At 46.6% G+C, this 25208-nt stretch overlaps 1 protein-coding gene and 1 long non-coding RNA gene across 7 annotated transcripts in view; one reads left to right on the top strand and one right to left on the bottom strand.

Annotated features, from left to right (window-relative positions):
- srbd1 (S1 RNA binding domain 1) overlaps positions 1-25208 on the top strand; it is a 107140-nt gene that overhangs the window by 43639 nt on the left and 38293 nt on the right. For all 6 annotated transcript variants that reach the window (XM_036956125.2, XM_036956129.2, XM_036956124.2 and 3 more), the window contains exons 15-16: positions 3517-3608; positions 8232-8314. In XM_036956125.2, the coding sequence (XP_036812020.2) occupies positions 3517-3608; positions 8232-8314 (175 nt within the window). The remainder of the gene's footprint in view (positions 1-3516; positions 3609-8231; positions 8315-25208) is intronic.
- The window catches only part of LOC149974574 (uncharacterized), a 423285-nt gene that overhangs the window by 392389 nt on the left and 5688 nt on the right, over positions 1-25208 (bottom strand). The gene's annotated exons all lie outside the window — the stretch shown is intronic.

Here is a 25208-nt window from a genome sequence, read left to right as displayed (position 1 = left end):
CAATATAGAGACCCGTTCCGAACGGACCAGAAGACAATTAGACCCGTTCCTGGTCAGACCCGGTCCAATCCGAGTGAGGGTAGCAGCAGAGAAGTAAATGTTTAAGCGACCTTATTAACCGGAGCTGATAAAGAGCGAGGGAGAGGTGGTCGAGAGAGTTGACGGTCTAGCAGGGGCCGTGCAGTGTGTGTAGGCTACTGTGAGTGTGAGTGAGTGACACGGGAACAGGGAGGAGGGAAGGAGAGACGGCAACAGACCAAGCCAACTCACGCTATAGCAGACTAATACACTATATATACAAAAGTATGTGGACACCCCTTTAAATTAGTGGATTTGGCTGTTTCAGCCACACCTGTTGCTGACAGGTGTATAAAATCGAGCACACATCCATGCAATCTCCATAGACAAACATTGACAGTAGAATGGCCTTTCTGAAGAGCTCAGTGACTTTCAAAGTGGCACCGTCATAGGATGCCACCTTTCCAACAAGTTTGTTTGTCAAATTGTGGTCCTACTAGTGCTGTTATTGTGAAGTGGAAATGTCTTGGCGCAACAACGGCTCAGCTGCGAAGTGGTAATCCACACAAACTCGCAGAACTGGAGTGCTGCAGCGTGTAGCACGTCAAAATCGTCGGTCCTCGGTTGCAACACTCACTACCGAGTTCCAAACTGCCCCTGAAAGCAATGTCGGCACAATAACTGTTTAAGCCTAAGATCACCATGCGCAATGCCAAGCGTCAGCTCGAGTGGTGTAAAGCTCTCTACCATTGTACTCTGTGGAGTAGTGGAAACGCTCTCTCTGGAGTGATGAATCACGCTTCACCATCTGGCAGTCCGACGGACAAATCTGGGTTCTGCGGATGCCAGGAGAACTCTACCTGCTCCAATGCATAGTGCCAACTGTAAAGTTTGGTGGATGAGGAATAATGATCTGGGGCTGTTTTTTCATGGTTCGGGCTAAGCCCCTTATTTCTAGTGAAGGGAAATCTTAACTCTACAGCATACAAAAACATTCTCATTTATTCCAACTTTGTGGTAACAGTTTGGGGAAGGCCCTTTCCTGTTTCTGCATGACAATGCCCCCGTGCACAAAGCGAGGTCCATACAGAAATGGTTTGTCGAGATCTGTGTGGAAGAACTTCACTGGCATGCACAGAACCCTGACCTCAACCCCATCAAACACCTTTGGGATGAATTGGAACTTTGACTGCGGGCCAGGACTAATCGCCCAACATCAGTGCCTGACCTCACTAATGCTCTTGTGGCTGAATGGAAGCCAGTCGCAGCAATGTTCCAACATCTAGTGGAAAGCCTTCCCAAAAGAGTAGATGCTGTTATAGCAGCAAAGGGGGGGACCAACTCCACATCAATGCCCATGATTTTGGAATGAGATGTTCGACGAGCAGATGTCCACATACTTTTGGTCATAAAGTGTAGTTGCCATAGCTAGGTTATTTATCATCCAATACGATTACGTGGTACCTGTCTTGGCTGCATCGAACCAGGAGAAGCTAGTTAAACTAGCTAGGCTAATTGAGGCTACATGCGCTTTCTCGTCCTACACAGTTACAAGCAACAATTCCATCCAGAATATAAAGTAGCATCCTACCTGTTGGTTTTTGGGCTTTGTAGCCTATCATTCTCCTTTTTAACTTTTAATTCCACCTTCCATTGTTTCTCCTAACTTTTGTCCCACACGAAGGCTCTATGCCTGCATCCTTTTGCCACTTTGATGACAAACGATTGGCCAACAACAAGCTACACGCGCCACTTTCGTGAAAAGCAAAGAGCAGCAACATGAAATATACAATTTCTCTCTCTCTCTCTCTCTCTCCATCTACTGCAGGAGTCGTGTTCGGATCTGTATGGGTCCTTCCGGACAAGTCAGTTAAAGTTACACATACCCAAGACCCGTGACAATCATATCAGATCTGACCCAGACCTGTGACATTATATAGAATTCTGGATCCGGAACCTCTCCGATCAGGTCTCGGGTTTTCGGGTACGGGTGATGATGTTAATATTATTGCTCGATATTTTCACATTTTATTAATTTTTATTATGACTGGTGTTTATGGGCCAAACATTTCTGAAGTGCTAAGCCTATTCTGTCCCAAGTTCCCAATAAGGATTTAATTCTGTATTTTATTATTTATCAGTTGTCACCTTCTGCTGTTGAAGCAAACGGTAGCAGTACACATACAAGTCCTCTAGATGGCAGTAGTGTCACACTACAACTGGATTCTCTGTACACACACACACACACACACACACAAACTAAGCTTGGAGGTTGAGTCCATTAGTTAAGGATTCATTCTGTCCTTTAGCTCTGCATCACCCTACATTGTCTTATGTCTGCTGGGGCTCCACCTTTTGGCTTTTACCCTCACATCAGGTATATTTCTGGAACTAATGGCCATATTTTAAAAGTAACAAGCAACACAATGGTAAAACTGTTAAGGTATTTGGATGTGCTTGAGTGCTTTACGACCAATTAGTCATAGAATTGAAAATAATAGATAATTCCGTTTTGAATATATGTATGCATGTAGACTTCTATAGTTGAGAACATGTCCTAGGCATATTCATGTAGAGAAACGAGCAGAAGCATTCGCCCTGGCCTCTAACCTTATTTGCTTGATGAAAAGGTCTGTGATCACCGGAGTTGGAAGAGAACGTTAGAGATAATTACCATGGTGAAAGGTTAGATTTATTGAGTCGGTGTCTACGACAGAGGGTCTCGAACAGAGAAAGGAGAGCTTGTTACTGAATGAATGAATTGATTTGTAGGTAATGGTGCATTTGACACTAGCCATCTAAGTGGTGCTGAGAATGAGAATACATCAGTGGAAGGAGGGGCTCTGTGAGTGATGTGAGTGATGGTTATGACAGTACATCTTTATTAGGGCTATTTGTTTTTCCTCCACTATTCTTTTCCCTCCATCTTCCCCATTCGCGTACCTTTTTTCATTCTTTTTTCACCTAAAAGCTTCCCTAAAAGCTATGTGGATCAGTCTCACAAACCTGAGCTTATGACGTCCTTGATCTTCAAAGAAAAAGGAGTGTTTGCATGAAAGGCAGGAAGGAACAGCAGGGCCTTATGGACTTAAGAATCACGTATTGATGCTTTGTGAGAAGATTATATTTTAGTAGAAAGAAGAGGCTGGAGGAAAAGGTGCCTTGGTGGAAGAGGGGGGGGGGGGGGGGGGGGGATATAAAAATATATACTGAACCTTTTGAGAAGAGAGTAACAATACGAGTGGGCTTTGGTATGAGTGTGAGTAGTTCTGCCACTGGTTGACTGCTACTGTGTGATCCTGGCTGCTCCTGTAGACTTTGTCATTGTGCTAACGCTAGTTAGCATTGGGTCCAGTAAATACCTCCAACTTCCTTCAAACTGCACGCAGAGACATACAAATAGTATCCATGACTTCATCCGACTGGGTAAGTAGAACAAAGAACTTAATTGACAAATTGTTGAACTATCCCTTTAACCATGTGTTCTCTCTGTCTCAGCATCACCAGCGAGGCAGGGGCATCCATCTACAGTGTGAGCCCAGCGGCAGTGAAGGAAATGCCAGATCTGGACCCGAACCTGAGGAGTGCAGGTGAGATACACCTCAGTCAATGGGCATGTCATGCCAAATAGTGTCCACTTGCCAAAATATGTCCTCCCCTCTTGCATCACAATGGGATTTGAGAAATAGACAATAAATGTTTTATGGTTACATACACCAGATGCAGTGTGTTGTTTTACAGGGTCAGCCATAGTAGTACAGCACCCCTGGATCAAAGTAGGGTTCAGTGCCTTGCTCAAGGGCAGAAGGACAGATTTTTTCACCTTGTCGGCTCGGTTATTCAAACCAGCAACCTTTCGGCTACTGGCCCAACGCTCTAACTGCTAGGCTATATGCTGCCCTAATTAGGAGTTAGCCTCCGTTGCCAGGGCCGTTGCTAGAAGTTGCGAAATTCTGAGCCTCTGTTGTTATGTTGGTGGCTTAGCTCTTTGCTGGATTCTAGTCTGCTCTTCTGAGTCCTGCTCTGCTGTCTGGTCTGGCCATGCAGCTCTCATCTCTGCTGTCTGGTCTGGCCAGGCAGCTCTCATCTCTGCTGTCTGGTCTAGCCTGGCAGCTCTCATCTCTGCTGTCTGGTCTAGCCTGGCAGCTCTCATCTCTGCTGTCTGGTCTAGCCTGGCAGCTCTCATCTCTGCTTTCTGGTCTGGCCTGGCAGCTCTCATCTCTGCTTTCTGGTCTGGCCTGGCAGCTCTCATCTCTGCTTTCTGGTCTGGCCTGGCAGCTCTCATCTCTGCTTTCTGGTCTTGCCTGGCAGCTCTCATCTCTGCTGTCTGGTCTGGCCAGGCAGCTCTCATCTCTGCTGTCTGGTCTAGCCTGGCAGCTCTCATCTCTGCTGTCTGGTCTAGCCTGGCAGCTCTCATCTCTGCTGTCTGGTCTAGCCTGGCAGCTCTCATCTCTGCTGTCTGGTCTAGCCTGGCAGCTCTCATCTCTGCTGTCTGCTCTGGCCTGGCAGCTCTCGTCTCTGCTGTCTGCTCTGGCCTGGCAGCTCTCCGTCTCTGCTGTCTGCTCTGGCCTGGCAGCTCTCCGTCTCTGCTGTCTGCTCTGGCCTGGCAGCTCTCCGTCTCTGCTGTCTGCTCTGGCCTGGCAGCTCTCCGTCTCTGCTGTCTGCTCTGGCCTGGCAGCTCTCCGTCTCTGCTGTCTGCGCTGGCCTGGCAGCTCTCCGTCTCTGCTGTCTGCTCTGGCCTGGCAGCTCTCCGTCTCTGCTGTCTGCTCTGGCCTGGCAGCTCTCCGTCTCTGCTGTCTGCTCTGGCCTGGCAGCTCTCCGTCTCTGCTGTCTGCTCTGGCCTGGCAGCTCTCCGTCTCTGCTGTCTGCTCTGGCCTGGCAGCTCTCCGTCTCTGCTGTCTGCTCTGGCCTGGCAGCTCTCGTCTCTGCTGTCTGCTCTGGCCTGGCAGCTCTCATCGCCTCTGCTGTCTGCTCTGGCCTGGCAGCTCTCATCGCCTCTGCTGTCTGCTCTGGCCTGGCAGCTCTCATCGCCTCTGCTGTCTGCTCTGGCCTGGCAGCTCTCATCGCCTCTGCTGTCTGCTCTGGCCTGGCAGCTCTCATCGCCTCTGCTGTCTGCTCTGGCCTGGCAGCTCTCATCGCCCCCGCTGTCTGTGTGCCTGTAAGGGTGAGAGAGCGGAAGTGCACTGCAGAACACAACTGACAGCACTGTAGGCTTGCCTGCCTGCCTGTCTACCCACTAAACTAATCAATCATGAAGGGGTCAACCTTGACACAAAACATCCTGGTTAAACATTCTGGTTATGTTGCCCAGGACTTTCTCACACCACTGCATTTGTTTTAAGGTCAATAACTTCAGTTGTTGGTAGCTCTCAAGCACTGACATTAACCTGAACTATCCCACATCAGTCAACACTGACATGGTGCCATGTTATTGACAAACTCTTCTGGTCCCTTATCCTAGCAGTCTGGTCATCTCTGTAGAACTCATCATGTTGCTGTGAAATCGGACTTCCCTCAGGGTCCAGGCTGTGTGACGGACCACACAAACTCTCTCCACTCTGCACAATGCGCCATCTCAAACACAGAAACACATTTAAGAAGCTCTGGAAAAGAATCAAATGCTCTCCAAAACAGGATTTGAGAATTATTCCAGACTTCCTCTATAAAAACAGTAAATCAAGCTGTGGATTTATTCATACATTGTCCTCTGGTCAAGAGCGCTAGCAAGCCCAGGGAGACATATTTATCCCCTTAATGAAAGGCGTAAGTAATGTTGTGTTTTATTTTGGATGTGTGTAATAATGTGCGGGCATTTATCTTGGATGCAATAGAGTAGAATCTTGAGAAGGACATTGTAGAAAGATTGTTCTGTGGGGATGTGTGTGTGTGTGGGGGGTGGGGGGGTGCTTTCAGTATGTGGATGTGCTTGTCAGAGGAGAGTGTGTTTTTTGAACAAAGAGGGCCTTAAGGGCTTGTTGTTTTACACCTTACTTCCAAATTCTCGAACTCTTCCCCCTGCCCTGGTCGGTCTGACCTCCTGAGAGGGAGTACTGATGCCCCCTAGTGTGGAAAGGTAATGACAACACCCTTAGATTATCCACTGCCCCTCTGTCGGGACCCTGAACTCAGATGCGACGGTAGTGGCTAGATTATGAGCATTTTGTTGAGTGTCTGAGTGGATAGTTCTGTGGTTCACTATCAGGCTAGTGGATGCATTGAGGGTGTGTGTATTTAAATCAGTGATGACAAAGTGTTTTGTTAGGGATTCAATATGTAATTATGTGTGAATATGTAAGTAGACAGCTTGATTGTAGCCTATGTTACATCATACAACACTATATTTGAAATGACAGTGATGCGGGTGTTTGTTTGAGTAAAGTGGCTGGTGATGAATGTTGGACTGGTGGATGATATGGTGAAGTGCATTATGGTGGAGGACTGTCTAGATGTGCGAGGCTGAGTCGGTGTGAAAGAGGAGGAGGATGTGGTGGTGTGTTTTGCTAGATGACTCGCTGGATGTACGTAGTTGAGGTGGGACTGGGACGGAGGAGCATGTGGAATCAATGCCTCACTCTCTGCATCTCTCCTTGGAAGCCTGTGGGAAACTGCAGCCTGCAACAATATTTAGACAGGGATGGCGTTTCAGCCCAGGCCTTGTACAGCACACACAAAAGCACTTCTCTCCTCCGAGTCCTCTCGCCGTAATAGGGGGGTCATTTGTAAGCAGAGACTAGCAGTGCTCTCTCCAGCACTTATTGAAAAGTTTACTAGCCAAGCTAAAGATTCACCAAGGAGAGGAATCTGGCATGGACTAGATGTTTGGTAGCTCTCCAGTGGGTTAGCGCTGATAAGCTCTCTCTCATAGACGACTCCACTACTTGTGTAAAATCCTTGTGGTTTTTGAATGATATGTCCCTAGCATGCTCTATTAATCACGTTGTCCATCTCTTCCACTGTTTTAAGTCCGTGTTTAACCAAACACACTCAACTGGTCCCATTCACCAAACTCAGTTATGTTGTCGTTGGCATATAAACAGATGACGTTCGCAAGCTCTCGCTGGGGTTTATTTCTCTTTTAATTAGAGTTTTATTGGCTTTAAATTGAGTTTGGTATTAGGTCTATTTGCATCTATTTTGAGATTCTACTGCTGAGAAGTCCGTTAATGTGATCTCTACGAGGAATAAGAGCGTTGTGTGTGTGTGTGTGTGTGTGTGTGTGTGTGTGTGTGTGTGTGTGTGTGTGTGTGTGTGTGTGTGTGTGTGTGTGTGTGTGTGTGTGTGTGTGTGTGTGTGTGTGTGTGTGTGTGTGTGTGTGTGTGTGTGTGTGTGTGTGTGTGTGAGAGCTATTTTATGTATTTGGATTGGATATGGTTTCTGTCCTCATGTTGTAGTGGCTGTGAAATGATGTCATGTGTTTAGTAATGTTTATCATTTTTCTTCTTGTCAGCCACCCTGGAGAAGGGATTTAGCTACATTTAACTCGACTTCAAGTATTACAAACATCATCGTTAAACTTGTGTGTGTGTTTGCACGTGTTTGTGTGTGCGTGTTTGTGCGGAGGCGTGTTGCATCTCTTTTCTCCTGAAGTGTACACTTGTTCACTACTTCCAACAAATCTAAAAACCTTGTATTGCTGGAGGAATGGGCTGCAGGGAGGTTCCAACATATTTCTTGTACGTGTACCAGTCATTTCCTTCCACATGAACAAGTGCATACTTTGGGAGGAAGATGGGATAATAGCCAGGGGAGAATCTCAATTGCATCTCCTTGATTCCTTGCATCCTCTCACCTCGCCGCCTCCTCAAAACCCATTTAATGAGATCCAATGGGTTTTGAGAAGGATGCGAGGAATCAAGGAAATGCAATTGAGATTCTCCCAGTGTGTTTATGTGAGAAAGCAGGGCTGTGTCCTGGAGACAGGTGGGTGTAGTTCAGTGACAGGTGCAGGCACTCTAATTGGCTTGTAGCCGTGGAGTTCATTAAGATGATCCCCCACCCCACCAATCATGAGTGAATGGCCTGCCCTCAGGACAGCCCTTAACATGCATATTTAATAAGTGTAACCAAGTCTGTTACTATATGAAATATGTAATTTATTGTTTTACTTTTCATCATCCCTCCTGGTATTTTAAAAGACAATTTCTCTGTTTGCGTGTATTGGTTAGGCCTAATAGTATTTCAATAGTTTGTGTGTTGGGCTCTACTTTTCCCAGTGTCCATAGGGAGACGAGTTCAGGACCCGCTGGCTGAGCTGGTGAAGATTGACCCGAAACACATCGGCATTGGAACCTACCAGGTCAGTGATTCCCTTTACACTCAGTCCTCACACTGTCTTCTACCTCTCATCTCTCCCTCCCTTTACACTCAGTCCTCACACTGTCTTCTACCTCTCATCTCTCCCTCCCTTTACACTCAGTCCTCACACTGTCTTCTACCTCTCATCTCTCCCTCCCTTTACACTCAGTCCTCACACTGTCTTCTACCTCTCATCTCTCCCTCCCTTTACACTCAGTCCTCACACTGTCTTCAATCTCTCATCTCCTGTTCCCTGTACACTCAGTACAGTACAGATCCATACCTCCTCTTTGACCCCAGTCTTTTCCGTTGCCTGCCCAGAGCAGAGCAGAGTGTTGGTATTGAAATGAGATTATTGGCTAGTCCAAACAGAAGTCAGCAGGAGCAGTGAGCTAATCCTATTCCGGCCGGTTTGCTCTCGCTGCCTCGTGTCATGACTAATCCATTTTTCTCCTCAAATTAATTAAATTAGGCCCTCCTGGTAGCATCATATATTGACACAGAGCTGGGACAAATTAGTATTTTCTCTAGCTATTGCTCACTCTTGTCTCTCCTTTGTGCTCTCTCTTTTATCTCTCTCGCTATCCCTTTCCCCCTCTCTCTGCTAAAAAACATCAGCTTCAACTCTGGAGGACCTTAAGTGAAAATAAATGCAGATGACTTTACTGAAGAAACAGTTTGTTGTTTCTTGGGAGGCTGGTGAAGGAGAGAAAACGACGCAGTGTTTTCCCCGCTGTAGAGCTGTGTTGTTATTAGGAGTTCCTAGGCAATGGAAAACAAACAGAGAATCTGTCTGCACCCTTTATCCAGTGAGGGGGGGTGAGGTTTGCCCGCCTGCACCCCCAGAGATGGAGTTGGACACGAGCTGGAGGCAGCGCAATGCATTCTGGTCGGTGGTCGTTCAGTAGAAGAAACTCAGTGCAGAATGACAATGATAGACAGAGATGTCTGGGAGTATTCAAACTGAAAAATAATATTAAACCACAGACACACTGATATGTCTGTTCCTGCATACACACACTTACAAACATCATTTACCAATGTACATGAAGTTCAAGTGTAAACTCTGCCACACACACAGGCATAAACACTGGCCCTCTTCCGAGTGCAAGGTCTCCTCCTCAGCCTTTGGTTTCTTTCTCCGCTCTAACTGAAAGCAGATGTTCCCTGGGAGAAGAAGACAGCCCACGAGCTGTGTCCCCAGGCCAATTCACAGTCCACTGCCCTTAGACACACACACTCACAGCACAGAACAATGCAGCAGTGAAATATGGGGCTATCTGAGAGATCAGTGAAGCCCCCCCAAAGACCTCTGTCTTCACTCCACTGTTCTCCAGCCCAGTCTGTCCCTCTTCTCTCCCCCGCTCAACAGACCCAGACTGCTGCGTGGGCTGACCACTCCCGACGGCTAGCCAAGACAGTGCTGGTCAGCCAGCCAGCCAGTGTCCCCCTCCCCCATGGGCCGTGGGTCTGACACTCTGTGCTCCCCCGCCCGGCGTGGGTCACGGTGACGTCCCCCCTCGCGTCTGTCAGCGTAGAGGGTTTATTTACCCTGTCACATGATCTGAGAGGGAGAGGGAACCGGAGCCGGGCGGCTGGGGCTGAGACGTGATGAGTGATGTGGGGACCAGAGATTCAGAGTTGAGGGAGACTGAGGCTGGAGGGGGAAGTGTACAGACCTGTAGTGTACAGACCTCAGTTCTGGGTTATTTGATCTCTCAAGCTCAGTGTTTTTTGTTCTTGTCTTGAATTTGTTCTCACAAGGCAGTTTCTGTGTTGTTTCACCAGCTGTGTGGTTCTTTTGTTTGGCCTTACTGGATGGTCTGAGACACTATTGTAAGGACTAAAGTGGCAAGTGCTTTTCGACTAACAGGCTCTGCTGTAAACAGTGACTGTCAATGCTAGCACTGCAGGCTAACTCCCTATATGTATTGTACACTAACTTAGCTAGCATGGAGTTTATTAGCCCAGAAATCTAGAGAACACCCAGCCAAATGAAACAGAAATAAAGTGCACACATAGCACCTCTTTCACACCCTTGACTGACAGGCCTGATGAGAGCAAGGAAATGGGTGGATGGGTGAAAGACTGGAGCAATAAAATCTGATTGGAGCTATCCGTAGTCGAGGGACCCTGCTGAAAAGGTCATTTTCACTCCAAATACGTGCGGTAGAAAGAACTGAACAGTTTCTTCAGTTTGAAGACGTGTGTTTATTTATTTATTAGAAGTTATACATAGTCATACATGTACCTGTGCCTAAAATGTGATTCCAATTTATATTTTCATAGATAAGAAATAGATTCAGATTAAAGCAGATTTCAAAGATACCATGATACCAAAATGATGTCTAATGGTTTTTGGATGATCTAGGTCTACGATCTTCCTTCCCAGAAGGATACTGTGTGTATTTTCCCTGACATGAACACTTTCCTGTTGACAGTGGCTTTGTTCTCACATGTCAATCACTGGTGATGTGGGCGGAGCCTCACTTCAGGGGAATCCCCTGGGTCATACTTTCAGCCCCAGCTGTGTTTGAAAACACAGTGAAACACAGCCGGATATTAAAGAAGCTGTCACTCCTCACCTCTCTCCCCTCTCCTTGCCCCCATACCCCTCCTCCCCTAGAGCACCCTGAGAAAGTGTGCTGTTTAGCAGTTAAGTTAGGGCAGGTTTTGTGTCAAGGCAGGTGAGATGGCTCCATGGCCCATGGCAGGTGATTGTGATGTCACTTCCATCGGTAGTCCTAGCAGCAGTCTTGTTTGGTAGACACGTATTGATTGGCTGACCCTCTGGGCTCTTCTCCGACTCTGAGTCTATAGGTGCCTGCAGGGCGGACAGGAAGAGAGGGGTAAGTGGAAGGAGGGAAGAAAGGAGGGGTGGCAAGTGATGTAGGGGTGACAGTGATTGATGGCTCTTGCCTGAAAGCAGCTTCTGAGCGTGGGAAAAAAATGAAGTTTTGCCACTGAAAGGCTGTGGCTCAAACACAGGAGGAGCCCTAACTTTCACTGTAACCCAATTTGGCTCTCACATTTCCTCTGTTAGTGTCAGAGTTTTTTCTATGAGTTTTTCCTATGCTGTACAGGTGTGCCCTAGTTACCTAAATCTTTCAGCTCGGGAGTGAAAACCCACTTCATTGTTTTTCAATGGGATTTACAATTTGGACAGCACTGTACAGTATGCGAGGCAATATGGAGAATATAATTGTTTTCATACTATAGCTTAACTATAACAACGGTTGTTTTTGTTGCCGAGGTGCGTCGCGCAGCATGATAAATCACCAGTACATATTGTGCTCTTCGAACCCGAGGGCAATAATGTCAGAGGGGGAAAAGTGTTTGTTTGTAGTAACTTGTTGCTGTACTATCGCTAATGGACGTGACTGTTTCACCATTCAGGATTCCAGCTTTGTTCATGTATGTGAGTGAATTCGGTGAAATGCAGAATTTGTTGTTGGGCTACATAACAACCGATCTTTCTGAGTAGTGAAGTAAGTGTGTGTGTGTGTGTGTGTGTGTGTGTGTGTGTGTTTTCTCACCGCATGCTCTACTAGTAGTGCCCTGTGGCAGAATGGGAGTGTGTCTCCACTGAGAGGTGTGATAGGAGGAAGAGGAGGACAGACCGCTCTGTTGGCAGGTGTTTATTGGCAGGCTTTCTCACAGCCCTCAGCCGAATAGCACAGGGCTCAGGGCTGTTCATCAAGGCTGTTACAATAACATAAAACCATCTCCTCACTGTCATGATGCTTTACCTTCTGATTTACGACTGTTTATTGACACACACACACACACACACACACTTGCATGCATGTGTGTGTATATATATATGGTACCTAGAGACACATGGTACCTAGAGGCTGTCAGTCAGTCAGGATGAAAACATTTTCAGTGGTAGCCCTCATTATGGGCCATACAATCACTACCCTAAGGGCCTCGGTAGAAACTGCCGTTCTGACTCCTGTACGGTTGTAAGGCAGTTGTCAGACCTTAAGTGATAGGCTTCATGAATGCGTGTCAGTCAGTGAGACCAGTTAGTCACTGACCACCATTACAGCTCCACGTCAGTCAGCGCCTCCGCAATCGCCTCTTTCAGAACCCTATCTACTATTCTGACATTCTCTCGCTCTCTCCTGTTTGATTGGGGGCTTTAATGTTTGCCGGAGAATACCTGGCTCTGGTTACCATGAGGCCATAGTGGGTTTGGGGGGGGAGGGGCCATGTAAAGGGATCTCATTTAAACATCTTTTGTGTCTCTCCAACTCAGAGAGAAATATGTTTTCAGAGCCTGCAGCTGGTTAGACCAGCAAAGCGGGGTCTCCCTCTGTCTGTCGTGACCCCGCCGACTGATTGACATCTCGGAATGGCATCGTCTCATAATAAGCTGTTAACTGGGCTGAGTGTAGACAGAAACACTTTGTTCTGGACTGGGGCCCGTCCAACCCAAACAGGACCTCGCACCTGAATCTAATCCCACCTCTCCACACCGCCGTGGTATGGGGGCTGGGGTGAGGGGTGGGAGTTGTGGGTTTTGGGTAGGTTGGAGGTAGTAGGGTGAGGAGGGGGTACTGCCTTTTTTACCCTCGTCCTGGCAGTGTTTATGCTTTCAGGGGGGGGGCATAAGTATAAAGAAATTAAAAATAAAAATAAAACACCCCAAATTCTTCCCAAACTAACCACAGTCTGTCAATGGCGTAATTGGTTTTCTGCTGTTGTGTCTTCATGGCTAACATCGCAAGCGGCCGTCGCTGGGCTCAGCTGTCAGTCTCTCGACCATTCACTCTGTGTGCGGGTGTGGGAGGGCACGGTGAGGTGCCAGTAAACTCACTGCTTATTCAATTATAGATAAGGCAATGTTTGAACACCTCTGATTGATTCCAAGTGCTGGGCTTGGAGTCTGAGGAGAGGATCAGAGGGGTAGAGAAAGAAGGTGTGTGGGGGGGTACTGCTTGCACAGCCTGGGGGCTTGAGGGGGTTAGGACAGAGGGAGGAGGGGGTGAGGTAGAGGGAGGAGGAGATGAAGGAGGACTGGGTGAGGACAGAGGGAGGATGGGGTGAGGACAGAGGAAGAAGGGGGTGAGGACGGGGGAGAGCGGAGGGAGGAGGGGGACAGGGGAAGGGGGGTGAGGAGAGGAGAGGTGGAGGGGGGGGTGAGGACAGGGAGGAGAGGTGGGGGAGGGGGTGACAACAGCGGGAGGAGGGGGTGGGGACAGAGGTAGGGGGGCTGGGGACAGAGGTGGGGGGGGGGGGGGGGTGAGGACAGGGGGAGGCAGAAGGAGATACGCTCCATAGGCTTTCTCAGTGACACATTAAAGTGAGTGGAAAGCTGTGAGGGCCCTATGCTCTGCCTGTGCTGACAGACACACACACACACGTCTGCCCTGCTGCTGCAGCCCACAGCGTGTCTGCCTGCCTGCCTGCCTTTGACTTTGAATGATGTGAATGTGTGTTTTATGGAGCAGAACCTCCTAGCCTCTTCTTACTCGCTCCACTCCGACACCACTACTCTGTTACACAAACAAACTGGACATGTAAGGTCATACACTCTGGGATGGAACTCAGGCCTTAAAGACACAATACTTTTATACACTTTCTCTGAGGTCATCTGGGCATCTTGTTGTTGTTTTGCTCCTTGTTTGGGTGGGGTGTACTGTATCACTCCCATCCATCCCTCTGTTTCACCAGTACTGTGTTCTCCCGTTCCTTCCTTCGCCAAGCCGGAGAGGGTGTTTTTACCCGGCGTGCCAGCGATAATACGCTCAGTAGGGGCGTCCCGCATCATAAATTTGCCCGCGCCCCCTGTAAACGACTCCTCCAGTGCCCCTGGGCCAGTGTTAAAAATAGTTCCTAGGCTGTTGTGATTGATGGGTTCCTAATGAGTGTGCATTCCTGTTCTGAGGCTGAACCTGGCTGGAGGGGAACGTTTTAAAGGTGTCCTCTCATCCACGCCCGCGCTGGGACTGTGAGAACCTTCCCTCCATACACACCGACACCCCATCCTCAGCCATGGTTAAGCAACACAAGCCAAGGGTTAGACTCATTAATGGGAAACATATACACAATATCTCTTTGTCGTATTTTTGTGAGGAACTCATAATTTATACTACCTTTTTTAATTTGAATACCACAACATTAATGTTTTTTTAATAGTTTTATATTTCTTTATTTTCACATTTTGTTTGGGTAGCACTTCCACTATAATATTGTGTGAGGGTTGTTGATGTGTTTGTCCACACCTGCATAGTGCATTCCACAACCCTGCTCACGTGTCTCACCTCTCTAAGGTTACAGCAGGAATGTGAGAACATGTTTAGCAGAGTCAAACAGGAGGTGCTGTTCTTGTGTGAAAAGACTCTTCAGACCGGTGTGACATTACAGGTGCTTCCCAGCTCTCTCAGTTCTCTCTATGTTCCTGAAATACTCACCAGAAATGATGCTGTGTCATAAATCTGTCTTCTCAGGCTTTGCTACAGAATATTCATGTTTGGAAAGTTAATTTTAGTCCCAAAACTGCCCATGGCTGAAAAGTTCAGCTAAACAGCAGCGTTTCACCTATGGAGCCACTAGGGGAAGAGTAGGAGTTTAGACAAGCTAGAGAAAAAGACCTTGGCTTGAGTGCTCCACACGCTCATTGTTTCTCTCTCCCAGGACCTCGTGCTGAAGGTTTAATGTCACCACTGCCGCAGTGTAAAAACCACAACTAATGTTGTGCGAATGGCAGAGGACAGAAAAACATCATATGAACCAAATCCCAGTGATATCCTACCCACAGGTCATAAAGTATGTTAGGGGGGTTGGTGGGGTTATGATGGATGAGCAAGAATGATGTGATGAGTTACGGGCAGTGGCAATGCCAGTACCAATGGAAGTGAGTGACAGTGGCCCCGGTGGTGTTATCCAGTGGACTGTGGAGTTAGACAAACACGGTGACGCTGCTAGTTTACTCTGTAATCCCACACGCTTCCTGCCTTTCTGCTCTGCTGTCTGTCTGTCCTCCTTGGTCAGGTCACTCCACACATGCTGGCCCCCCTCCTGGCACCTGTCAATCACCCTGTCACATGGCCCAGTGGGACTCCTCTCCTTCCTACGTTTTCTTTCTCTCCTTTTTCTGTTTTCTCTGTCCCCCCTTCCATACTTCCCTCTTTATTTTCTCTTTTTCTTTCCCCCTTTTACTTTCTTTCTGCTCTCTTATTTCTACACTTTGCTCTCTCTTTCTCTCCTCTTGCTTTCATTTTGCTTTCTTTAATTTCTCCTGCCCCAGTGTGTCAGGGCTCTCATCACCACAACTCATCCTTCCATTAGGCTGCAGTAGCCCTCAGTCCCCGTAACCCTCCAGAACCCCTGGGCAGTCATTAGCAGGCCTGCCATCACCCAACAAACACAGGTCTGGGAGCAGCGCATTAAAACATCAACACCTGCTATGTACAGGGGACAGAAAATACAAGCTATGTGTATTAACACTCGACCAAGCACCCACAGCCAGACCTAGGCTCATGCAATATACTGTAGAAGTTCACTAGAAGATGTAGAAGTGACAGAGAAGATATTGACTTCAATATTACTGAGTCAAAGGGTATAAATGACTTCCCCTCCATATGTAGTACAGTATGTGGAACTCTTTGCATTTGATTTTCCCTTTAGAAAATACAAATATTTTTAGATGGTCTCTAACCCCACTCCATCTTTACCTTCTTCCTCGTGTGGATTCTTCAGGTAAAGAACACTGAGGCCCACAGAGTTCCCCTTCCTGCCTGCCTGAAGCCAGTGTGCAGAGTTACCAGTTGTAGGAGTGTAATATACAGGCTCCAGCTCTGTCACACTGCCTCAGGAGGAGAGGTCCCAGCTTTCCCTACTTCTCTTACTGCCCTCTCAGGACCAGTGGAAAGAGCATGCTCCCTGGCTGTTTAGAAAACGTGTTAGTGCTGACACAAAGGGGGCGATTTGCTCACATGTTGTTATCGGTTTACAAGGTGCTGTTTGTTCAGCTAGCGATCGAGTTACATGGCAAACGGGGCCAGGCAGTAAGCGTTTTCAGGGGGAAATGCTAATCGTAGGCCCTTTCACCAAAAATATATATTTTTTTAGATCACCTGATCCCCCTCTTTGTCCCCCGCTTGAGGGTGTAGGACACCACACTGCTCCTCTCCTCCCCCTCTCGCCTGTGTGTTATGGTAGAGGTATGGGTGAGGCCATCTCTGTATGTTGCTAGCTGTTCTGTCTCCCATAAATATCCAAATGAAATGCACAAACACTGGTATTAGCCAGTGTTGTGTTTGAGACCGAATTTAAAGACCAAGACCGGAGAGGGGGGAAACCAAGAAAGGAAGTCCAATGCAAGGCCATAATTGTAATTTTGTCAAATCACCACCGTAGTAAAATATCCAGTATTTCTCTTCTTCATACAGTACCAGTTAAAAGTTTAGACACAGCTACTCATTCAAGGGTTTTTCTCAATTTTTTAAAAAACTATTTTCTACATTGTAGAATAATAGTGAAGACATCAAAACTATGAAATAACACATGGAATCATGTAGTAACCAAAAAATATATATATTTTATATTTGAGATTCTTCAAAGTAGCCACCCTTTGCCTTGACAGCTTTGCACACTTCACCTGGGATGCTTTTCCAAGGAGTTCCCACATATGCTGAGCACTTGTTGGCTGCTTTTCCTTCCCTCTGCTCTCCAACTCATCCCAAACCATCTCAATTGGGTTGAGGTCAGGTGATTGTGGAGGCCAGGTCATCTGATTCAGCACTCCATCACTCCTCATTGGTCAAACAGCCCTTACACAGCCTGGAGGTGTGTTGGGTCATTGTCCTGTTGAAAAACAAATGATAGTCCCACTAAGCGCAAACCAGATGGGATGGCGTATCGCTGCAGAATGCTGTGGTAGCCATGCTGATTAAGTGTGCCTTCAATTCTAAATAAATCACAGACAGTGTCACAAGCAAAGCACCATCACACCTCCTCCTCCATGCTTCACGGTGGGAACCACACATGCAGAGATCATCTGTTCACCTACTCTCACAAAGACGCAGCGGTTGGAACCAAACATTTCAATTTTGGACTCATCAGACCAAAGGACAGATTTCCACCGGTCTAATGTCCATAGCTCGTGTTTCTTGGCCCAAGCAAGTCTCTTCTTCTTATTGGTGTCCTTTGCATAAATTTGACCATGAAGGCCTGATTAACACAGTGTCCTCTGAACAGTTGATGTTGAGATGTGTCTGTTACTTGAACTCTGTGAAGCATTTATTTGGGCTGCAATTTCTGAGGCGGGTGACTCTAATGAACTTATCCTCTGCAGCAGAGGTAACTGGGTCTTCCTTTCCTGTGGCGGTCCTCATGAGAGCCAGTTTTATCAAAGCGCTTGATGGTTTTTGCGACTGCACTTGAAGAAATTTTCTAAATTCTTGAAATTTTCCGGATTGACTGACCTTATCTTAAATTATTGATGGACTGTCGTTTCTCTTAGTTTATTTAAGCTGTTCTTGTCACAATATGGACTTGGTCTTTTACCAAATAGGGCTATCTTCTGTAAACCAAACCTACCTTGTCACAACACAACTGATTGGCTCAAATGCATTAAGAAGGAAAGAAATTCCACAAATGAACTTTTAACAAGGCACACCTGCATTTCAATTAGCATTCCAGGTGACTACATCATGAAGCTGGTTGAGAGAATGCCAAGAGTGTGCAAAGCTGTCATCAAGGCAAAGGGTGGCTACTTTGAAGAATCTCAAATACAAATATATTTTTGATTTGTTTAACATTTTTGGGGGGTTACTACATGATTCCATATGTGTTATTTCATTGTTTGTCTTTACCATTATTCTGCAATGTAGATAATTGTAGAAATAAAGAAAAACCCTGGAATGAGTAGGTGTGTCCAAACTTTTGACTGGTACTGTATTTCAGAACACCATACTGTATGTATTCTTTAGGCATTCAGAATAGTGAATAAAGGCATGCTGAGGGAAAAGAGAGCCACTCTACAAATTATTACTTTCCCAAACCGTTTTTACAAAAACTCATGGGAACTTCTGCCTTCCTGAAGGCCAACAGGCGCAATAGCGAGCAGTAGTTTTCCCACGGTCTAGCTACCTAGCGTTTGTTATCGGCTAGTTTGCAGTGGCTGCAGAAGGTGTTATCAAAGAGAGTGTTGTTGCTAATTTGTTAGCTTCTCCCTTTACAATAATAACTTTAAACAGGAAGTTAAGTTTGAAATGACCATCATCTGATGAGTGGAACTGTGTTTTATATTGCAGCGTGCTGGCTGTTGTAAGCCATCTTTTTGAAAATAACCTTACGTGTGTGAAACATTGTTGCATTTAAAGTGGAACTGACAGCATTTTAGCAATATGAAATCTTATTCAAATCTATTCATATACACCCCTAGGAACAATATGACTCTTAAAACATTTTCTGACAAGCAACCACTTACACTACACATATATGGTCATTTTCACGTTTTCATAAATTCTTGGGAATTATGTATACTAATGCATTCGCGCGAAACTAAAAGCGCGAACCACTGCTTTTAACCAGGGCAAGGTGACCGGAAACATGACCGAATTCAAACAGTGTAGCTATTCCCTCCGCAAGGCAATCAAACAAGCTAGGTGTCAGTATAGAGACAAAGTAGAGTCGCAATTCAACGGCTCAGACACGAGGTATGTGGCAGGGTCTACAGTCAATCACGGATTACAAAAAGAAAACCAGCCCTGTCGCGGACCAGGATGTCTTGCTCCCAGACAGACTAAACAACTTCTTTGCTCGCTTTGAGGACAATACAGTGCCACTGACACGGCCCGCTACCAAAAACTGTGGACTCTCCTTCACTGCAGCCGACGTGAGTAAAACATTTAAACGTGTTAACCCTCGCAAGGCTGCAGGCCCAGACGGCATCCCCAGCCGCGTCCTCAGAGCATGCGCAGACCAGCTGGCTGGTGTGTTTACGGACATGTTCAATCAATCCTTATCCCAGTTTTCTGTTCCCACATGCTTCAAGAGGGCCACCATTGTTCCTGTTCCCAAGAAAGCTAAGGTAACTCTCACTTCCGTCATCATGAAGTGCATGAAGGACCATATTACCTCCACCCTACCTGACACCCTAGACCCACTCCAACTTGCTTACAGACGACGCAATCGTAACCACACTGCACACTGCCCTAACCCATCTGGACAAGAGGAATACCTATGTGAGAATGCTGCTCATCGACTACAGCTCAGCATTTAACACCATAGTACCCTCCAAACTCGTCATCAAGCTCGAGACCCTGGGTCTCGACCCCGCACTGTGCAACTGGGTACTGGACTTCCTGACGGGGCGCCCCCAGGTGATGAGGGTAGGTAACAACATCTCCACCCCGCTGATCCTCAACACTGGGGCCCCACAAGGGTGCGTTCTGAGCCCTCTCCTGTACTCCCTGTTCACCCACGACTGCGTGGCCATGCACGCCTCCAACTCAATCATCAAGTTTGTAGACGACACTACAGTGGTAGGCTTGATTACCAACAACGACGAGACAGCCTACAGGGAGGAGGTGAGGGCCCTCGGAGTGTGGTGTCAGGAAAATAACCTCACACTCAACGTCAACAAAACAAAGGAGATGATCGTGGACTTCAGGAAACAGCAGAGGGAGCACCCCCCTATCCACATCGACGGGACAGTAGTGGAGAGGGTAGAAAGTTTTAAGTTCCTTGGCGTACACATCACAGACAAACTGAATTGGTCCACCCACACAGACAGCGTGGTGAAGAAGGCGCAGCATCTCCTCTCCAACCTCGGGAGGCTGAAGAAATTCGGCTTGTCACCAAAAGCACTCAAACTTTTACAGATGCACAATCGAGAGCATCCTGTCGGTCTGTATCACCGCCTGATACGGCAACTGCTCCGCCCACAACCGTAAGAACACCTCACTCTGACCATTTTACATGCCGCATCAGCTGGTTAGGCTGTTTAAATGTTATCTAGAGCGTTCTTGACTAACTTACTTTTTTGCCTACTTTTACGGACACTGGTCATATTCAGCAGGTGTTGCGCATTCGTAAATTCATCAATTGTTCGGCGCTCTGGCATACTCAGACAAGAGTGCTCTGAAATCGGAGAAGATAGCCAAAGTGATTTTGCGAACGCAAGACATATGCTAACTGGATAACAGTTGTTGAAGTTCTTGCTAGCTAACCAAATGAGCTGTGTATAGCTACTGAAAAACTGAGGGGAAAAGGTCCATCACTTACCCACTCCTTCAATGACATCCTCATTAGCTAACGTTAAGGCTCCATGTTTTTAACTTGCTACGTAAATAGATATGCTAGCCTATTAGCTATGGTATGACATACTTGTAATCATTGCCCTTGCTAGTTTGATTGTATTGACATTCCCAGCCTTAGTTACATTCGTCTGTTTTTGTCCAGAATATTGAGTAATTTATTAAGTCATTGAAACTGAAACAGTGCATCCTGAATGGAGGCAGCAAACAATGTATCGGGCTAGCTGTGATTTACAATCTGAATTGCCAGGGTTAGAGCTTCCAAGTCTGTTCTATTCATTCTTATTTCTATGAGCTCATCTTTCCCACCTCTCTCTCTTTCTTCATGGTGTCGTAACTCTCTCTCTCTCTCTGTTTAATGGGTGACTCAGAGGTCACAGCCAAACCTCTCTGATCAAGGTGTGTTGTAATGTAACCTAAGACAAACACCCTCCATCAAACAGATTCAAGTCATTGATCAAGGGATTAGTCCTTTGATGCTGCCAGTTGTGCAGTCGCCATACTGTGCTTGTGTGATTTGTAATACTTTGCTACCGTACAAAGTCCAATGTCACCTGTTTTATTTGTGGTTTTTTTGCCACATGATTTTTGCTTTCTATGTTTTGAGTGCAATACTTCAGTTTCGGTAACCATGTCAATATGACTATCTTCCATCCTGTCCCTGGTCTGTAGTGTAGTGTACAAGGTAACCATGTCAATATGACTGTCTTCCATCCTGTCCCTGGTCTGTAGTGTAGTGAAGTAGGTAATCCCGAACCAGCTGTTGGAAGTATCAGTGTGCTGCTAAACCCTAGTGTTAGGCTGCCACTACAGGGCCTTAAATCAGAGCCTCCTACTCCTCCCTCCCTCCCTTACCCCTGGGTCTCTTCTCTCTGGGCTCCTGTGGCTCCACTACTGGGCCTTACTGTGTGAATTCCTGAATGAACTCTGGCACATACACAGACACACACACAGACACACACACAGACACACACACAGACACACACACACACACACACACACACACACACACACACACACACACACACACACAGGTGGGCCCAGGGCCGGATTAAGAAATCATAGGCCCCGGGGCTTTGCTTCTTTTATAGCTTTCTACTAGATGTTGGAACATTGCTGCAGGGACTTGCTACCATTCAGTCACAAGAGCATATTGGGCGATTAGACCTGGCTCGTGGTCTGCGTTCCAATTCATCCCAAAAGTGTTCGATGGGGTTGAGGTCAGGGCTCTGTGCAGGCCGGTCAAGTTCTTCCACACTGATCTCAACAAACCATTTCTGTATGAATCTCACTTTGTGCGCAGGGGGGCATTGGCATGCTGAAACAGGAAAGGGTCTTCCCCAAACTGTTGCCACAAAGTTGGAAGCACAGAATGGTCTAGAATGCCATTGTATGTTGTAGCGTTAAGATTTCCAATCACTGAAACTAAGGGGCCTACACCGAACCATCAGTTACCCCAACAGCCCCAGACCATGACCCATATACACTACCATTCAAAAGTTTGGGGTCACTTAAAAATGTCCTTGTATTTGAAAGAAAAGCACTTTTTTTTTGTTAATTAAAATAACATCAAATTGATCAGAAATACAGTGTAGACGTTGTTAATGTTGTAAATTACTATTGTATCTGGCTATGGAATCTCTACATAGGCGTACAGAGGCCCCTTATCAGCAACCATCACTCCTGTGTTCCAATGGCACGTTGTGTTAGCTAACACAATGGCACGTTATGTTAGCTAGTCCAAGTGTATCATTTTTAAAGACTAATTGATCATTAGAAAACCCTGAGACTGGTCAGTCTTTTGCAATTATGTTAGCACAGCTGAAAACTGTTTTCCTGATTTTAAAGAAGCAATAAAACTGGCCTTCTTTAGACTAGTTGAGTATCTGGAGCATCAGGATTTTGTGGGTTCGATTACAGGCTCAAAATGGCCAGAAACAAAGATCTTTCTTCTGGAACTTGTCAGTCTGTTCTTGTTCTGAGAAATAAAGGCTATTCCAAGATCTCATACAACGCGGTATACTACTCCCTTCACAGAACAGAGGAAACTGGCTCTAACCAGAATAGAAAGAGGAGTGGGAGGTCCTGGTGCACAACTGAGCAAGAGGACAAGTACATTAGAGTGTCTAGTTTGAGAAATAGACGCCTCACAAGTCGTCAACTGGCAGCTTCATTAAATAATACCCGCAAAACACCAGTCTCAACGTCAACAGTGAAGAGGCAACTCCGTGAAGAGGCGACTCCAGGATGCTGGCTTTCTAGGCAGAATTCCCCTTTCTAGTGTTTTTTTCTTAATCTTTTATTTTTATTGGCCAGTCGGAGAGATGGCTTTTTTTTTGCAACTCTTGCCTAGAAGAACAACATCCTGGAGTCGCCTCTTCACTGTTAGCTAACACAACGTGCCATTGGAACGCAGGAGTGTGATGGTTGCTGATAAGGGGCCTCTGTACGCCTATAGATTTTCCATAAAAAAATCTGCCATTTCCAGCTACAATAGTAATTTAGAACATTAACAATGTCTACACTGTATTTCTGATCTACACTGCTCAAAAAAATAAAGGGAACACTTAAACAACACAATGTAACTCCAAGTCAATCACACTTCTGTGAAATTAAACTGTCCACTTAGGAAGCAACACTGATTGACAATACATTTCACATGCTGTTGTGCAAATGGAATAGACAACAGGTGGAAATTATAGGCAATTAGCAAGACACCCCCAATAAAGGAGTGGTTCTGCAGGTGGTGACCACAGACCACTTCTCAGTTCCTATGCTTCTTGGCTGATGTTTTGGTCACTTTTGCATGCTGGCAGTGCTTTCACTCTAGTGGTAGCATGAGACGGAGTCTACAACCCACACAAGAGGCTCAGGTAGTGCAGCTCATCCAGGATGGCACATCAATGCGAGCTGTGGCAAGAAGGTTTGCTGTGTCTGTCAGCGTCGTGTCCAGAGCATGGAGGCGCTACCAGGAGACAGGCCAGTACATCAGGAGACGTGGAGGAGGCCGTAGGAGGGCAACAACCCAGCAGCAGGACCACTACCTCCACCTTTGTGCAAGGAGGAGCAGGAGGATTACTGCCAAAGCCCTGCAAAATGACCTCCAGCAGGCCACAAATGTGCATGTCTGCTCAAACGGTCAGAAACAGACTCCATGAGGGTGGTATGAGGGCCCGACGTCCACAGGTGGGGGTTGTGCTTACAGCCCAACACCGTGCAGGACGTTTGGCATTTGCCAGAGAACACCAAGATTGGCAAATTCGCCACTGGCGCCCTGTGCTCTTCACAGATGAAAGCAGGTTCACACTGAGCACATGTGACAGACGTGACAGAGTCTGGAGACGCCGTGGAGAACGTTCTGCTGCCTGCAACATCCAGCATGACCGGTTTGGCGGTGGGTCAGTCATGGTGTGGGGTGGCATTCTTTGGGGGACCGCACAGCCCTCCATGTGCTCGCCAGAGGTAGCCTGACTGCCATTAGGTACCGAGATGAGATCCTCAGACCCCTTGTGAGACCATATGCTGGTGCGGTTGGCCCTGGGTTCCTCCTAATGCAAGACGATACTAGACCTCATGTGGCTGGAGTGTGTCAGCAGTTCCTGCAAGAGAAAGGCATTGATGCTATGGACTGGCCCGCCCGTTCCCCAGACCTGAATCCAATTGAGCACATCTGGGACATCATGTCTCGCTCCATCCACCAACGCCACGTTGCACCACAGACTGTCCAGGAGTTGGCGGATGCTTTAGTCCAGTTCTGGGAGGAGATCCCTCAGGAGACCATCCGCCACCTCATCAGGAGCATGCCCAGGCGTTGTAGGAAGGTCATACAGGCACGTGGAGGCCACACACACTACTGAGCCTCATTTTGACTTGTTTTAAGGACCTTACATCAGTTGGATCAGCCTGTAGTGTGGTTTTCCACTTAAATTTTTAGTGTGACTCCAAATCCAGACCCCCATGGGTTGATAAATTAATTTTTGTGTGATTTTGTTGTCAGCACATTCAACTATGTAAAGAAAAAAGTATTTAATGAGAATATTTCATTCATTCAGATCTAGGATGTGTTATTTTAGTGTTCCCTTTATTTTTTTGAGCAGTGTGTTTTATTTAATAATTTTATAATGGACAAAAAAAACGGTAGTGTGTGTATGTATGTACAGTTGATGTCGGAAGTTTACATACACAATAGCCAAATACATTTAAACTGTTCTTCACAATTCCTGACATTTAATCCTAGTAAAAATGCCCTGTTTTGGGTCAGTTAGGATCACCACTTTTATTTTAAGAATGTAAAATGTCAGAATAATAGTAGAGAGTGATTTATTTCAGCTTTTATTTCTTTCATCACATTCTCAGTGGGTCAGAAGTTTACATACACTCAATTAGTATTTGGTAGCATTTCTTTAAATTGTTTAACTTCGGTCAAAAGTTTCAAGTAGTCTTCCAAAAGCTTCCCACAATAAGTTTGGTGAATTTTGGCCCATTCCTCTTGACAGAGGTGGTGTAACGGAGTCAGGTTATTAGACCTCCTTGCTTGCACACGCTTTTTCAGTTCTGCCCACAAATGTTCTATAGGATTGAGGTCAGGGCTTTGTGATGGCCTCTCCAATACCTTGACTTTGT

Source organism: Oncorhynchus mykiss, chromosome 20 (assembly GCF_057628025.1).
Source record: "Oncorhynchus mykiss isolate SJ-2025 chromosome 20, ASM5762802v1, whole genome shotgun sequence".
Classification (NCBI taxonomy): Eukaryota; Metazoa; Chordata; class Actinopteri; order Salmoniformes; family Salmonidae; genus Oncorhynchus; species Oncorhynchus mykiss.
This window is presented reverse-complemented; position numbering and strand designations above follow the sequence as displayed.